The 16,948-nt window shown below is 34.7% G+C and overlaps 2 protein-coding genes across 4 annotated transcripts; one reads left to right on the forward strand and one right to left on the reverse strand.

Annotated features, from left to right (window-relative positions):
• Window positions 1-1,864: 1,864 nt before the first annotated feature.
• LOC141716778 (MYB-like transcription factor EOBII) lies at window positions 1,865-3,808 on the forward strand. Its single transcript, XM_074518958.1, has 3 exons — window positions 1,865-2,109; window positions 2,204-2,333; window positions 3,205-3,808. The coding sequence occupies exons 1-3, from the start codon at window positions 1,971-1,973 to the stop codon at window positions 3,581-3,583; spliced, it is 648 nt and encodes a 215-aa protein (XP_074375059.1). The 5' UTR covers window positions 1,865-1,970; the 3' UTR covers window positions 3,584-3,808.
• Window positions 3,809-5,029: 1,221 nt separating this feature from the next.
• Window positions 5,030-15,891, reverse strand: LOC141718057 (serine/threonine-protein kinase BLUS1). 3 transcript variants are annotated; one of them, XM_074520408.1, is made up of 24 exons: window positions 15,783-15,891; window positions 15,415-15,456; window positions 14,531-14,595; window positions 14,358-14,449; window positions 14,040-14,249; window positions 13,033-13,287; window positions 12,577-12,701; window positions 12,384-12,428; window positions 12,186-12,267; window positions 12,036-12,104; window positions 11,795-11,965; window positions 11,605-11,670; window positions 11,215-11,283; window positions 10,985-11,128; window positions 10,778-10,851; window positions 9,846-10,118; window positions 7,590-7,681; window positions 7,398-7,471; window positions 6,693-6,818; window positions 6,575-6,617; window positions 6,445-6,491; window positions 6,286-6,347; window positions 6,153-6,204; window positions 5,030-5,371 (listed from the first exon to the last, which is right to left on the reverse strand). In XM_074520408.1, the coding sequence occupies exons 5-24, from the start codon at window positions 14,205-14,207 to the stop codon at window positions 5,318-5,320; spliced, it is 2,091 nt and encodes a 696-aa protein (XP_074376509.1). In that variant the 5' UTR covers window positions 14,208-14,249; window positions 14,358-14,449; window positions 14,531-14,595; window positions 15,415-15,456; window positions 15,783-15,891; the 3' UTR covers window positions 5,030-5,317. The 3 variants fall into 3 exon arrangements, with proteins under 3 accessions (XP_074376509.1, XP_074376507.1, XP_074376508.1); XM_074520406.1 differs by having other exon boundaries at window positions 7,398-7,474; window positions 15,783-15,890; XM_074520407.1 differs by lacking the exon at window positions 15,783-15,891 and adding an exon at window positions 15,553-15,613 and having other exon boundaries at window positions 7,398-7,474.
• Between the last annotated feature and the right edge of the window lie 1,057 nt (window positions 15,892-16,948).

The following is a 16,948-nucleotide window of genomic DNA, read 5'->3' on the forward strand; positions in this document are numbered from 1 at the left end:
TCTGAAACATCACTCTTGTTCTCCATTCTTCTATTGAATATCCAGTCGAGTAAGATCATAGATTGAGTTGTAATTCTTATATTCATTATTCATTGCGTGTATCTATATCAGTTTGTGCCGGTTTGTGGCAAGGTTTTGATTTCAAAGGAGTAAAGGTAGCCAGTGGGCTGGGATATAGCAGGTTTGCTAGGTAGTAAGTGTGCTAGAGAAAGATTTCTTTCAGGGCTATCTTTTGTAATCAAGAAAAAGATTGTAAGTTCTTTTATTGAAGTTGATATAATATATTCTCTATGCTAGTTGGCACGTGGACTTGAATGTAGGCCGTAGACTAGGTGTAGGGGCCGAATCAAGTGAAAACTCTTGGTGTTCTGCATTATTCATTTTCCATATTACTGCATTTATATTTTAGTAAATTATATTCTGCAGATTATTTGAGACTGTCTCATTGTTTGTTTCATTCGTAAAGGGTCTGTCCAATTTATATAAGAGACTCTCTCATTTGTCTTATCAGTTATAATATCGAATATATAGATTGCGCCTTTAAATTTCAAGTTTGACACATAATATTTGAAGAATTTTTTAAAAAGAATATTTGGAGTTTATAATATTTTTTATTTATTATTTGTGAACCTGTATGCAAGGAAACAACTTGAGGGTAATTAATTTCTGGCATGTTATCGATATCTTTCAGAAGTGATATGTATCATACATATGCTCCATCTTAAGAGCCTCGCCGTTTCAAAATTTTAATATATAATACGTCTATAAGCTCTGCTGAGACCAAGCTGCGTTGTCTTTCTTAGATGTGTAGAGATTGAGATGAGGAGTCTTTTTGTGAAAATCATTTAAAATAAAAAGGTAATTTATAAACGATAAGTAAATGATATTTGTAAGTCTATACATTGAGGACAGGCCTCGTTTCAAAAATATTATTTGTAGGTTAGTGAAACTTTTATTATATTAAAATAAATTAAAAAATATTCATTAAATGAGTGGTAGAAAATGCTTTTTACGTATCGTTTGTCATTTTTTATATCATATTTTGCCTCAATTTATTTGTTACCAAAATAAGTATTTCCTATATTTTCACGTGAAATCTAACTTGGTTTTTGGCGTCAATTTATGGGGTCATGTTGCTTTGTTGACTGCGATCATTTTTATTTTCCATCAATAATATTTTCTTGTGGTATTTCTCATCGTTCTTAATCGATAAAAAATGACTCATTTATCATTGATTTTGGCCATTTTTTATGATTCGTCGGTAGAAAAAACCTGTTTTTTTAATGTTTTAATTTATCAATTATGCCTCTAACTTGGTTTGAAATAAGTTTTTACGGGACTTAGTGTGAGATAAGCTGCGGCAAACGGACCCTGCAGTACAGTGTATGTTTGTCTTCTCAATGGTTTTGCTTAAAATTTTACTCTCAGTATAAGCTCTCACACGTAACAAATGCAAGTAGATGCATGAAATTAAATGTAAACTGAAAATTAAATTAGCAAAAGTGTAGCAATGCCTAAAGAAAAGATTGAATTTGGTAGGTTGCATACATGTAACATGTCTCTAATTATTACTCTGCTTGGACTCAGAAGAGCTTATTAATTTGGCAGAGAAACACTAAAAATGATACGTATGCATGCATAACAACCTCATATTTTTGTTTACAGAGATTAATATAAAACCCATATACATATGCATGTAAATTTGTGATATTTTAAGGGAGAGTTAGGTCAAAAGTTGTCTTACGTGTACGTATTTGCAAAAAAAAATGACAATCAATTAGTACCATAGTAGCCCTTAATGTGGGGTAATTCCAAAGTTAGAGGAGTCCCTATAAAAGCCCACACCCATCACCATAATCTTTATTAAACAGATAATTATTAAGACACGCATATATAACATAACAGTTCTATATATATATATCGTTTTCTCTCTGGAGATTGATTGTATTATTTATATTAATAGAGTTGAAATGGATAGAAATATGTGCAACTCACAGCAGGAAGTAGATGTGAGGAAAGGGCCATGGACTATGGAAGAAGATCTGATACTCATCAACTATATAGCTAATCATGGGGAAGGTGTATGGAACTCACTTGCTCGCTCTGCTGGTAAATTTACATAATTTATCTATGTTTTTAATATATGTGTATGTCGGTAATTTGTGGATTACATTGTTGACTGAATGGTTAAATATGTATTCAGGGCTAAAACGGACGGGAAAGAGCTGCAGATTAAGGTGGCTAAACTACCTAAGACCGGATGTAAGGAGGGGTAATATAACAGCAGAAGAACAACTCATTATCATGGAACTCCATGCTAAGTGGGGCAACCGGTCAGTGCATCCCCAGGACCTAATTACACACTTACTCTAGTTTTGTCCTATCACTTCTTATTCAGTACATTAGGATCCAAGATCGTTCATCAAAGTTTTTTTTAATATGCTCCTGATAAATTTGATGTGCTGGTCGATCTGTATGTCATCCTGATAAAAAAAATAGCTAGCTATAGTTTATAGTGGATCAGATATGTGATATGCGATTCCTACGGATCAGACCATACCATGCATGCAATTAAAGGGTTTGATAGACTAAACTTCGTATAATTATGTCATAACTTGTTAGGATTTGGAGTGAGCGTTGAGTCCAAATAATAGTTAGTACTGTTACAAAAACCAGATTGACAAAACAGAAGTGAAGTTTCCATAATCAGGGGTTTCAGCTTTTGAATGCAAGTGAAGTTAGGCACATCCATCCAAGTAATAGTCGGGGCAAGTAATTAATATTGATTGGGTTTGAAGTTGACATGTACCCTATTACTGTTTTGGCTGTTCAGGACCACAGGACGTGGTACTGTCATCATTTACGTACAATATATGTGTGTGTTTTGTGTGTATCCCATGAAACTTAATTGAAGCTGATCGATCTGGTTAAGGAAGTCTACAGTTTGAAAAGAGAGTATGAACAGGAAATGATAAATGATATGACTACTTCTTTAAACTACAAAATAAATAGCCAAACATGTAACATGCCCTTGATTTCAATGGTGTTAGTTGCGTACATATTCAAAAATAGTAAGGATTTATCTTGCAGTGCAGGTCCCAAAATGGCTGTGTTAGATATGGTGTGTATCTCATTTAGATACTAATATTCATGCTTAACATTAAAGTCACTTGTATTGAAGTTAATTATTAATTGGCGTTGCAGGTGGTCTAAAATAGCAAAGCACTTGCCAGGAAGAACTGACAATGAGATAAAGAACTACTGGAGGACCAGAATCCAAAAGCATATTAAGCAAGCTGATCAAAACGGCACTAGTACTACTGCACAAATTTGTAATTCAAATATTTCAGATCATAATCACATGATAATCAAGTACCATGATCAAGCTAGCACAAGCCATATGTGTTCTTCATGTCCTCCTCCTCCTCATAATCAACCGTTTGATCAGACTACGTACTCTCCGCCCACGTATCCCGGAAACTTAGACAATCTACAAGCTATTAGCTTCCCCGCTGATCAATCCAACGACAATATGTGGAGCATGGAAGATATTTGGTCTGTGCAGATGCTCAATGCTGAGTAATCCATGCTTAATTTATCTACCAACATTATAAATATTCTCTATAATAAATATACGAGTTTATATATACTCATATAGATGATATACGAATTAATAACTACTACTCTATATATTTCTAATCCAACTCCAGCTATAAATTGTATCCTTGCTCCGAATTATGTTCAACTTATGTCCGTTGATCCATATTAATATAAAAATATTATGAGCAAATATTTACTGGGGTTGACATCTTTGACTAATGTGGTCAGAAAGTATTTGCATGTACTTTACGAAAATTAATTTCAATTCCTAAATATGGTAATTAAGTTGATGCTTAGTTACAGTTTAATTAATTGTGCCTTGATATGTCTAATAGTTAAGTCAAATTAATCTTAGCAGATACGCTAATCAGAATTTTATAGAAATATGGGGCTAACAATTAATTAATTAAGCTTAATGATGACTAAATCATGGACGTAAAGCAGTTGTCATAATCAAATATTAATTATGTTGCAAGATTTGTGTAATTTTCTTTGTCAAGATGCATTTGTTATTAATAGTTGTGAGCATAATACATATATGTATGAAGCTGGTTAGTTGATGTATGACACATTATAAAAACAAAACCTGATTTCGGGTAACTAGATAACTAAACAGTAGTATGGTGCCCTGGAGAAGCCTATCGTTATCTTAAAATTATCTTTTCAACATGCAAAAGAACATATACGGAAGCTTATTTGACTTGTCTAGGCGCAAGTTTGCTCGCCTGTAGCCAACAGGGAAGGGATCCCTTGCTTTATAAGGTACATAGCTTGTACAGCAGGTCAAGGCATTTTTTTTGATGCCGGGAGATCAGTTACTGGATATCTACTCCTAGGTAATTCTGCTATAAGCTGGAAATGAAGGAAACAATATACTGTTTCTCGAAAGTCCTCTGAAGCTGAATATAATGCATTGGCTCCTATTGCTTCTGAAATTACCTGGGTTCCCAGTTGAAGCTCAGTTTGCTGATATCCTGACTGATGTGTTGCCATCTCCACAGTTTAATGTTATCAAATCCAAGTTAGGAACGTTTCCTGGCATGTCTAACTTGACACGGGATATTCAACGACCGAGGGAATTTTGCACTCTACATATGGTAACACTATAACATTGAACTTAATTCTTTCGATAGAAGCTCCAACTTAACTACAACAATCCAATCCACTTTGGACAAAGTCTCTTTCAGACATTTTTTTTTAATGGAATCAAATTTAAAAGTTAAGCTTAGGCATTTGTACTGCCTTGGAAGTTCCTTTTTTCTGTAAACAAAAATATATCAATCTCGAATATATTCAATAACATGTTAGCTCTACTTTTATCATAGTATTGAATTGATTTTTATTTAAAATATATGCTTTTACCTGCTCTGCTGCTCACCACATTTCTATTTCAATTTGCCAGCCTCTGACAGGGAAGGAGAAACGAAAATTAAAGGGAAGGTTATAATCCAATGTGACCCATGAAGGCTGAGAATACTTTATTTTTGTGAAAATATCCAGAAAAAAAAACCTGAGAATACTATACTTATTGTTGGGATAATTTACAACATCCACTCTAAATTAAAACACCACCATATATACTGTAAGACTCATAGCATAGCATCTCAAAATTTGGGGCGCCTGCTTCCCTTTCACTGTTGCAACTGCTTAACACTGGTATACACATCCCAGTACAAAGCAACCATCTCAGGAGCAATTGTAAATGCTGGCGGCTGTTTTATTGTTGTCTATCCTCCTCTTTTTTCGCCAAGGAATTCAGTTTTTTCTCCAACTACAATGATTAAAGGCAACCACAGTCCAATAAGGAGATAGGTGAATTACTAAAGAACCAACCACAAAAGAAAATATGACCAGTTTGTAATAGATTGTGTATGAATATTTAAGAAACATGAAACTTAGTTACAAATTAAACTTAGTAACAATCTAAACAATGCTTGAAACTCCATCTTAAACTGGACTGAAGGCATGGACGGGAAATATTTTGTAACTGTGGAAGCACGTTCCTCTTTTACAAGTCATAGAGGCAGACCTTAAAGTCTGCAATTCTAAAAGGTTTAAACACTACCGAGCTACGTGTTTAGCCAGATTCAGTATTCAATAGGGCTATTATTCTTTAAAGAAATTGTTTTTGCTCAAGGTAAGCCCACATACAATATATGAATTACGAATAAGGATGCAGTTGTCCATTTTTAAATATTTACACCGTTAAGGATACAGTTGTCCAAACAATTAATCATGCCATGTCCAATTTAATATTAAATAAACTTGAGAGTGATCTTTTTATATATTAAAAGACCATATATTACTAGTCTGTAATAATCCTAATACTAACCAAACATGAGATCAATCTTTTAAATATTACTAGCAATGGGATGTTAAAAATTCATTGGAATCATAATCCTTGCAAGCAATGCCAAACAACAAATGGTCTACTCGAAAAATGACGTAACTGATATCTGAAGCATTGCGATGAGAACCAAAGTAATAAAACAAACGAGAAAGACTGCAATGCTGAAAACTGTATTGTTGTAGTCTAACAAAGAGATACAGACCTGAGCATTTTTCAGCTTCTGTCTCTGCAATTCTTCTACAAGACTTCCAACACTGGAGTTCAAAACCACTTCCCGTTAACTAAAATTAAAAAGAGAACATTGTGAGGTTCAAAGCCTTTGTTCACTTTCGTACCTTTGTTGCAATTGACTTAATTGATTTTGCAGCTCTCTCTCCCTATAAGACACAGGAGGTATCTGCATATATAAGATGGAACATCATCAACTAGTCTTAAAGAAAGATAGTCGAGCAAAACTTGCAAGATTTTTATTAATAAGACCTCTCCTCTATTACCTGTGACGGGTCATTACTTCCTCCTTCGCTAGATTCTGTGGAATTGACTGCATAAAGAAACTCCATTATACATTCCAATGTTGAGAGATAAGTAGGTAACATGTTAATGATGAAAGATAAAAGGCATTACCAGAGAGCTGCTCAACACATTTGATCAATTTTCCTATCTCTTCCTGAAATGCAAGAGAAAACATGTCAGGAATAACCAACCCTAAAGACTCGTCGCATCAAGATTGAAAGTTGCATACCTTCTGCACGGTGTTCTGTTGTAAGATACATTGTAAAGAAGGAAGGAGTGAGGCAGCTGCAAGGCTTTGGGCTGCTGGACTTGCTGAACCTCCCAAACCAGAGTTAGATGGGCCATTTGAAGGAGCCTGAATGTAAGACAAGGAAATGCTTAGAATGCCATTGTTAATATTTACAATCCCAAGTTCCATTTTTGTGATTAGCTAAACAAAATTAACTCATAAGTATATAGATATCCATATCAAAGAGTTAAGCAAACGGAAAAATGGAAAGTTTCATAGATTCAAATTTTCACCTTCGGACATTAGCCTGTGATGGAGATGTACAGTCGGACTAAAAAATCAAGATTCAATAAGGTGCAATATAAACCTACCTTGTCCTCATATAAGGGAATGGAAATATCATAAAATATTCAACCCTAGTTCCACGAAACAGAGAAAAAATGAACAGAACATGTAGACTGTGAATGATATACTGTACGTAATTCTGAACAACAAAAAGTCTAGTAATCTCGCTGATTCAACAAAACTAGGAAAAGAGGTGCAAATATCCCCCCCCTGTCACCCACACAAGAATGACGAGTAAATATAGCTCTTAGCACAATGCACCCTAAAGCCCATGGTGCAGCTTGGTATAACAAGAAACAAATCAGGAATATAAGGAGGCAGAGAGTTGTTCTGAACAGTTATAATTCTACAAAAATATACCTTAATACTGGGATCTGCTGAAGTGACCTTAAAACGCCCCCTACGTTGGACAACAGCTCCGTCTGGTGCATCCTCCGCTGAAGAAGAAAATAAAGAGCATAAAACTAGGAGAACCTACTAGCTACATACACAATACACAAGGAATCTATATAAAATATAACCAAAATGAAGAAGAAATCACATGAACTTTACCGGAAACAGAGTTAAATATATCTTTCTTCAAACGATATTGTAATGGCCCACTAAAGTTCCGCTCAGGTTGGTGTTTAACTTGTGGTAGATCCCTTCAAAATCATTTTAAAACAAGTTACTACTTCGATAGCTAGAGCATCCTTTAAAACCACAGAACTACATACTGGTAAGGTTGATCAACAACAGAGGCACAGAACACTTTTAATGCTAAGAAACTGTTAGGAAACATAATAAATAAAATAAATATTAAATCAGTTACGAATCTGAATAATTAGTGTGTGCATCAGTTATGGATTTCAAAGGGAGGATTTGGTGGGAATAATAATATTTTAGCTTTAATCTAGGGATTGTGAGTTGAGATTGGGGTTATAAATAGGGAAGCCATTTATATGTTTGAGTCAGGAAGAAATAAGATTGACTTATGTGTGTTTTTGGAGAGTGGGTGGTCTCTCGAATACCACCTAGTTGTGTGTGTGTTTATCAATAAAAGAATTCGTTTCTTTATATATATATATATATACAAATATAAGGACTGGACAGGTCCTAACAGTGGTATCAGAGCACCTCTGTTCTTGGGGCAATGACAAGTGCAAAATAAGTTGAAAATCGAATCGACGACTTCCAGGGAATTATTTTTTTTGTAAAGATGCAAGCAAAATTTTTGAAGTTGGATATTGAAAAGTTTCAAAATGACATTTCTTTCCTCAAAGAAGGTATGGTTGCCATACTTGCAAAAATGGACAATTATAGTCACAAGACTACTGGACCATTTCCGTCTGCTCGTGAGGATTCGCAAGGCTTGGAACAGGCCAAGAAGTCGGTCCACAAAACTGAGGAGAAGCTGAAGGGAGTAAAAGCGAATGATAGAGAGCTTAAATCAGATTTTCAAAAAATTGATTTTGGAAAAGTTCAAGAAGATGAAAGGTCTCATCAGCAACTACCAGTATTGGAGGTTTTAGGGCAGACTCCATTAAATTCTAATAATAGTGGAAACAACAAAGAACAAGAGACTTGTTTGTTTGATATCTCATCGCCTCCAAGCTCATCCATGTACTCTTTATCACAAAGACTTGAAATATTCGAAGGCTTAAAACTTGAAGGTGGGTCGTTGAAGGCTGAAAGTTATTTTGACAGTTATTTTGAATTAGTAAACCTCTCAACGCCAACTAAGAAGGTATGGTCGGTTGTAGTATACTTGAGAAATGATCTTTTGTTCTTGGATTATTGCGGGGAATGTCAGCGGTCTTCTTATAACTGGGAGGAATTTAGAAAAGTATTGGCGGAGAGGCAGGGGTTCTGGATTAGAAAGAAAAGGAAAAAGAAAGAATGAAACAATTTTCTCATTTGAACCTTGAGGACAAGGTTCAAGTTTGGGCGGTGCGTAATGTTAGGAAACATAATAAATAAAATAAATATTAAATCAGTTACGAATCTGAATAATTAGTGTGTGCATCAGTTATGGATTTCAAAGGGAGGATTTGGTGGGAATAATAATATTTTAGCTTTAATCTAGGGATTGTGAGTTGAGATTGGGGTTATAAATAGGGAAGCCATTTATATGTTTGAGTCAGGAAGAAATAAGATTGACTTATGTGTGTTTTTGGAGAGTGGGTGGTCTCTCGAATACCACCTAGTTGTGTGTGTGTTTATCAATAAAAGAATTCGTTTCTTTATATATATATATATATACAAATATAAGGACTGGACAGGTCCTAACAGAAACTTAGCTGGAAGCAGACAGAAATCCAAGGAACAGTGAAATGCTACGACGACTTTTTTTCATGCATTGCTTTTACATTTCAGAATAAATAGTATAGTCAAAAAGTCGCTGAATAGAAAAACAAGACACTTTATCAAGAACGAACATATTAAAAGGAGCAGGATCACCCTCTGACAAACAGAGCAGGCACTCCAGATAGTAATAGCCAAACAGAGTCATACAAGGCAAGAAACAGTAGTTTGCTGACAGACAAGACATTATAAACGTAGTTAGCCCGTATGAACACCTAGCTTCTGTCCTAAACATAGTGGGTACGACTCTTGGTCAGGTAATGCACCTATCACTGGCTGTGTTAGCAAGTCTGGAATATGTAGACATGCCCAAGTTCCCTAATAAATACACTGGTGAATGAACTTAGAAATAAAAAATAGATGATTACATTGACTGTGAGCTTCACGCACTTATGATTGAACATTGAATATGTTATCCGTAAGACTCCTGAAGCTAGAAGACTTAAGAAGGAAATACTAACTTACCTATCAGCATCATTTATAACCTTTTTAGGAGAAGGAACATGCTCTTGTACAAAAGAACCACTCAAAAACTTTCGTTGCAGAGAACTAGCATGTCGTGGTTGAGAATTATTCTCCCCAGCATTCTGAATATCGCTTTGTCCACTTTGTCCAGCTTCTTTGCCCTCATCTTTTGGTGACAGCATCTTCATCCCTTCCTCGGTATCTGTTTGAAGAAATTCTTTCGTACTAGGACTACCGATGGCCTCATCATCATTGCATACATCAAAACAACCTCTGCATTAATCCATTAACATACAGATTACCTTTCCATAAGTTCCACATTTTGCAGATATATACTTCACATCACAACTGTGTAGCTACAGCAGGTAAAGAGATCTAATATCATAAGCATCATAAAAGTTAAAATACTTTATGAGTTTAGTTGGTGTTTTTCCTAAGAGTGTTTTCTGTATGTTGCCTTTATGCCAGAGAGCGAGCATACTGATGAAGTATATAAGATTATGACTAAACTATGAATGAAAATCCAAAAGTCTCAAGCTATGTTGTTCTACTTCTAATTTGAAATCTCTCCAACTTCTTCTTTAAGTTTGTAGAGCAGAAAACAAATTCTTTAGCTTTATTTGTGGTACAATGGTAGCTAAAAAAGATAAACTGATGGGTCTTTGGTATTAACTATTAAGGGACTATCGTGTACCTAGCATACTTTACTAAATAACATGGTGCACAACGGTAATTGGTCGGGCATATATATCACTTCCCTAAACTTTTCATTGCAATAATTTGTTAAAAAGGACTGCACCATGCATTTCTTCAACCATATATATACTAGATATATCTTACAGAAACAAACAAACTCGAGTCCCTAAAGGAGGGGGGGGGGAAATAAGGGGGTAGGGAAGGGACACAGGAGGCGATAGAAGCTTTAGCTGTACTTGAGTGCTTGCAGAGGTTTTATTGGAAATGCAGCAAGTGAATTCTCCATATTATGAAAATCATTGAGTCCATCCTGAGAACATAAAGATGGAGATTTAATTTCTTAAAAACCAAATGAAGCCATATATATGCTTCGAAGACAAGATATACGTGTGTGCAGAACAGAAACAGGTGTAGTTTCACCATCGTAGGGGTAATAATGATACCTGATAATGAGGTGGAACATCTGAGTGGTTATCTATTCCGGGAGGTGGGTTTTCCACAGAAAAAGCAACTTCATCATACCCATCCCTTTGCTTTCCACTCGGACTAGATTCTTCTACTTTTGGTATGTCATCATAATCCTGAATCTACAAGTAACATAGGACATATGAGAAGGTTATATTATAGCCGAATTATGGCAAGTTAAAATCAATGTCTTGAACCAACAGCATACAAGGGCTGCCTGATTCTTCAAATCCTCCAAGTTAAAGTTCCACGCGCTTATCCCTCGAATGTACTCTTGCTGCACAAAGGCATAAATAACCATTAACCCAAATTCCATTACTCCACCCATTACAAGATGTCAACTGTCCTTCTCTACTGTGAGCTTCAAACTAAGAGTTTTAAATATTTTAGCAAGGAAGCACTAGAACAGAGAACAAAATTTTAGGGTCAGACCTCAAACAAACTACTGGTTTTAGACACTTGGGTGGATCTGAAAGACAACAATATATGCTCCACTCCACCAAGGGATATGTAAAAGCAAGCTTACACAACAAGTAAAAAATGCAGTTGTACACACCATATATTATGTTGATAAAAAGTCTTAGAATTTGGATTTCACCTGTGATAGTTGCTCCTTATCCCCCAATAAAGCCTTGTTTTGCACAAGAAATTCTGCCTCTTTTGCCTGATAACACCAGATGATGAACTAGTAAGGATATTACGAACGGATAATAGATGACCTTTCAATTTTTTGTTTTTATATAGATAATTGGAATTAAGTGATGTATAGACAGGGTTAAGTACACAACCTTAATTGTCCTATACCGGTCACCTAAAGGGGAAAGGCCTTCTAGCATAGTGCGCGACAGATAATCAACTGAACGTGCATGTTTAAAGAAATGATGTTTTAGAAGCTTCTCTGAAGAGGGACGCTTCTTTGGGTCCTTCACTAAGCAAGCGGCTACCAATTCTTTAAAAGACTGAAAAACCGACATATTTCAGTACAATATTTCAAAAGTATGAGGACTGAGCATGTTAATTGAAATAGACCTTTGAAAATCTCCTATCTCTTTCATAATCAAGCCCTGGTGGTGCATTTTGCAGGGTCATCAGAAGAACCTGTAATAATCATATAAAACAGGAGAGCATAATGAGTAATATTGCACAGAGATAAACATAACTTTTAAACAAACTTTTTACCTTCATTGGTGGGTACTTGGAGAATGGTGCGTGACCATGAGCAAGTTCAAGTGCTGTTATACCAAATGACCAGATGTCTGCTCTGTTTACGCAAAAAAGGTTATTTAGGATGTAACGTCAGCCACTTACTAGATGAAAACTTTAAATGTAGACAAGTATAAGCAATATATAAATGGATCGTATAAGTCTCCCACACACTTGAAGTCATATCCATGTAATTGCTGCATAACTTCAGGAGCCATCCTAGATTTAAAAACATTACAAAATTAGCATACAACATGCTCAAGGCTTACCTTAGCAAGAAAAAAAGCCAAGGTTTTGGTCGAATTATAGATGTACGAAAAGTATTAGACTAAAAATCTCAAAGAAAGGCCTGGAAAGGACAATATACCAGCAAGGAGTGCCAACAAAGGTGTTTCTTGAACGTTGTCTATCTCCAGTATCAAACATGCCAGCAGAAACTCCAAAGTCAGCTAACTTGACTGTACCATTAGAATCAACTAAGATATTGCCAGCCTGCAAATATTGAAAGGTTTTCGAGGATAAGAAAAATAGTGAGTACCAATTAAGCAATAAGGAAGGGGCAGAAATTGCAAATTAAGAAGTGGCATATCAACCAAGTCTTCACTACCATGATTAATGGAGGAGAGTGCAGCCAGAGGAAAAGGATGCCTCCATGCTAATAATGATGGACAGACTAGTAATAGTTTTTTTGATTAAGTCGATGGTATCTTGCATGTTTTTAAGTGAAATGGCTAATTATTGAGATCATGATATAAACAGGTGTCCATTAAGAAAGAGAGTACAATAAAATACTCAGGCATACAAGAAATAGCAGTGAAATTACCTTCACATCTCTATGAATGTGCCCATGAGCATGAAGGTAGACAAGAGCTTTAAGGACCTCACGCAGCAATGTAGCAATGACAGGTTCTTCTAGGCCTTCCGAAAAAGCAGACTTCATAATATGAAGGCATGAACCCCCAGCCATATATGGCATCACAACCCAAAGATTATGGCCTGAAGTGAACGAGCAATGTGCCCTTAATAAATTAGGGTGATTAATTAAGCTCATAGTTTGCACCTCTCTACGGATACCATCCTGTACAATTCACAAAGAAATAGAGCCCAACGGTTACATCTAATTTGATCTAACCCAAATACAATTTGATCTCATATTTATTAACTAGCATCAGTTTGATCAGAAACATTATGCCCTAGGGGTAACTTACAGAACAACCATTTCCATCTAATATTTTATATCGAATTTCTAGTGTCTAATTCCAGGTAACAATTTCCACATAAATGATTTTTGTATTCAGACCATGTTTGTTTGAAGGCATATAATCCCCAGACTATCACCTTATTTACTCTGAATTTAAAGGACTATGAGCCCCATACAACCAGAATTTAATCATCTCTTCAAGTTCATTTCTAATGGATTGTAATACCTAGTGAGAGAAGGTACTACAATCCCAGAAAAAAGAACCGAAAAGATGATATAATTCTAGTTCTAAAGGATAAGTGTCCTTTAGATTTGGAGTAAATAAGGTAATAATCTTGGAATTATAATCCCTTAAAACAAACATGGCCCTAGTGTTTTACTCTAAACAACAGTTTCCATGTAACCAATTTTTTGTATTCTTGAAAAGCCTTAGGCTTTGTCTAATCTCGAATACTGTACAACAACACAACATTACAGCAATGATATACAAATCATTCAGCCTTTTAAGATGGCACACAAAACTCAGACAGCATCATCATGCATCATTATAACAAGGGGTAAACTGCTATTTTACTACATAAAAAGATTTTAAGAGAGTAAAGTTTTGGGAACCAAATAAGTAAACGTACCAGGTCATTGTTACACTTCTCTAGATCAAGAACCTTAATTGCCACCGTCTCATTTAATGGAATACAGAGAGCTCTGTACACAGTGGCGCTAACACCTTCACCAACTTCCTCAAATAGCCTGTAGTCTTGTTCATTCAGAGGAAACCTTCTCTCTGAAGCCCGTGACATTTCTCTTATAGTTCAACTTTAACAACCACCTTATTCTTAGATCTAAAAAATCAAATGAAGTATATACATAGTGAAGAGGTAAGAGTTAAATTAGTGAGGGGGTTTTTTCCTGTAGTTTATCCTGCCATTCCAATTTGAAGCTTAGCATACCTGCAATTTCAGTAACAGGACTTCGGACTTCCACGCACTTTTGAAAGTATAATCATTTGAATACAGCACAATCTCATGCAAATCTCCAACCCCTAGCAGGTAAGACTTTCAATGAGCCCAAAGTAATTATAGCAAATTATGAGAATAAAAGTGCTATTAGACAGTATAGAGACCTGAGTTTACAGTATCACAGCAATTTGCAACTTATGCGGAAATTTAAAATAATCCCCACTGTCTCCTGAAAAAGCATTCAAGATATCAGCATTCTTCCAGAAAAAGTTATGCCCTTAAAAAAAAAGAAGGCACCATAATAAAAGTATAAAAAGCTGATAAGTAAAATGAACAAGCAAACGATAAAAGCATTAAGCCAATGCTTGCAAGAAAGCCAGATAAGTGATTGAAAAAAAATGTGAAGAATCCACTCAAAAATACAATTATTCTGAGGAGAATCAGGTAAAAGCGCAGATTTTGACAGTATATCAGATGAGCATGCAAACATAATCGATACACGGGTAATCAGTTAAATTTGCACGACAAAGTTAAAGTCGGCGCTCGTCATCAAAGGGACAAAAAAAGGACCGTACACTACTAATAAAAACAAAAAACACAGAAACAGGTAACCGTTAGAAACGACAAATTAAACCACGTCATCAAGAATCATATCTAGCAATTAATCCATAATTGGTGGGAAGCAAATCTATAAAACACTACTACAAAATTGACTAGTACGAATCTCACACTTGCGATCATCATCCATAACCAAAAATTCAACCAAGCACATTGATCACAGCAGCACAACAATTCACCAACACACACACAAACAGCATAACTCCCACTAGTCCTCCAATTTGAGATATCGTAAAACACTTCACTCTAAACATTACAGCTAACATTCATACAATTGAATCAAATCAAATCAAGTCAACTGAAATTCAAAATTCGATACAATCAACATCAAACACACACAATCACATAACAAACTAGATTGAAATTCAACAAAAAAAATGCAGTTAAAAATTATAAAGACAGAAAATTGAATGCAAAAGCACAAACATACCTAGGGTTTCGAAAAAAGCGGCGAGAATCCAGGGAGGGAGAGCTGAAACAAAAGCAGAATCTAAGTAAAGAAGCAAATAAAATAACAAAACGGTGTCGTATAAAGCTCAGATAATTGCTGCTCCAGATAGATACATACAGGAAGGGGGGGGGGTGTAAGTATATGTGTGTGATGGTTACTACTTTGAATGTCCAGACAGTTGTACTTGTTGCGATCTAATCCTCACCTCTAAATTATACTACTACAATTTTAGATACATACATACATGAATAAAACTAGTGTTAAGCAAGTAGAGTAATCGTAAATTGTAGTCAATATCAATAATAATAATAATAATAATAATAATTGAAATGAAATTGAAATCTAACCTTGATTCTATTATTTTTCCTCCGTTTTCTCCGTTGTCGCCTGTAATTTGTAAATACACACACTCGTTAACTTGTTGTGTACTTTGATATATTGAAGATGGCAATCGTACTATATTTTTTTATATTTTTAATTTCACATAAACATCAAATATTTTTGTTTAATTTATGATTTTATTTATTTTTGATAATAATAATAATATTCAAGGCAAAAAACAAAGGTACATGCAATTTGTTTCTTCGCTGGTATGAAAATTCATGGGCTCTCTGTTAAGCAGTATATTAATAGTATAGTAAAGAGATAGAGTCAGATACCCCCTCATTATTTTTATTTTAATATTTTATTTCAACTTTGGTTTTGTTTATCCATTTCACGGGTTACAGGGTTTCAGTAAAATAATTGCGGCCATAATTTGACTTGTTTTACTTAATATTATCTCTTTTTTTTCTTTAATAAAATATCTGATCTGGTGAAATTTAATAAATTAATTAAAGACAATCTTCTAATCTGTGTGTTGATATTTAATCCCTCATATACAGAATTTTAATTTAATGAGATGCTAATAATATTCACAAATAAAGATGAAATTAAATATTTATATATTTAATAAAATTATAGAAACCATCATATAATTGAAAATTTAAAACCATTATTGTCTTGCATACTCCCTTCCAGCTTAAATTTTAGTGGAAAAAGTGATGATATGGATAACTCAAATTATTTACCCCAACTCGGGGTCCGGGTAACATAACATTTATGGAGAGAGTACCGAGAGTACAAGTTTGCTAAAATAAAAGAATAAATAAAAAAGGGTGTACAAGAACATTTAGAGCAAACATGATTGTGATAGTTAAAATATAGTAGTATGTAATTTTTATCAAAAATTAATAGCTTATTCAATTTTTTGTTTTATGTCTGTCCCATCATCACAACTAGCAAAATAACTAAGCAGGTCCCGTGATGTTCTCTTTAGATTGGAACTAAAATGTTAATCTATCTCTCAACTTATAAAAGTTGCAACAGCCTTTTTTATGTTAATGTTTCAAATCTTGGTTCTCTCATCAAGCTTAACAAATAATAATGCATGGAGTGGTCTATCTGTCATGCCTCCTTTGCAACGTTGATGTTTTACATTATTACTTGGCATCGTATTGTTGATCTCTATTAA

The sequence above is a fragment of the Apium graveolens genome, chromosome 4 (assembly GCF_009905375.1).
Source record: "Apium graveolens cultivar Ventura chromosome 4, ASM990537v1, whole genome shotgun sequence".
NCBI classification, from domain to species: Eukaryota; Viridiplantae; Streptophyta; class Magnoliopsida; order Apiales; family Apiaceae; genus Apium; species Apium graveolens.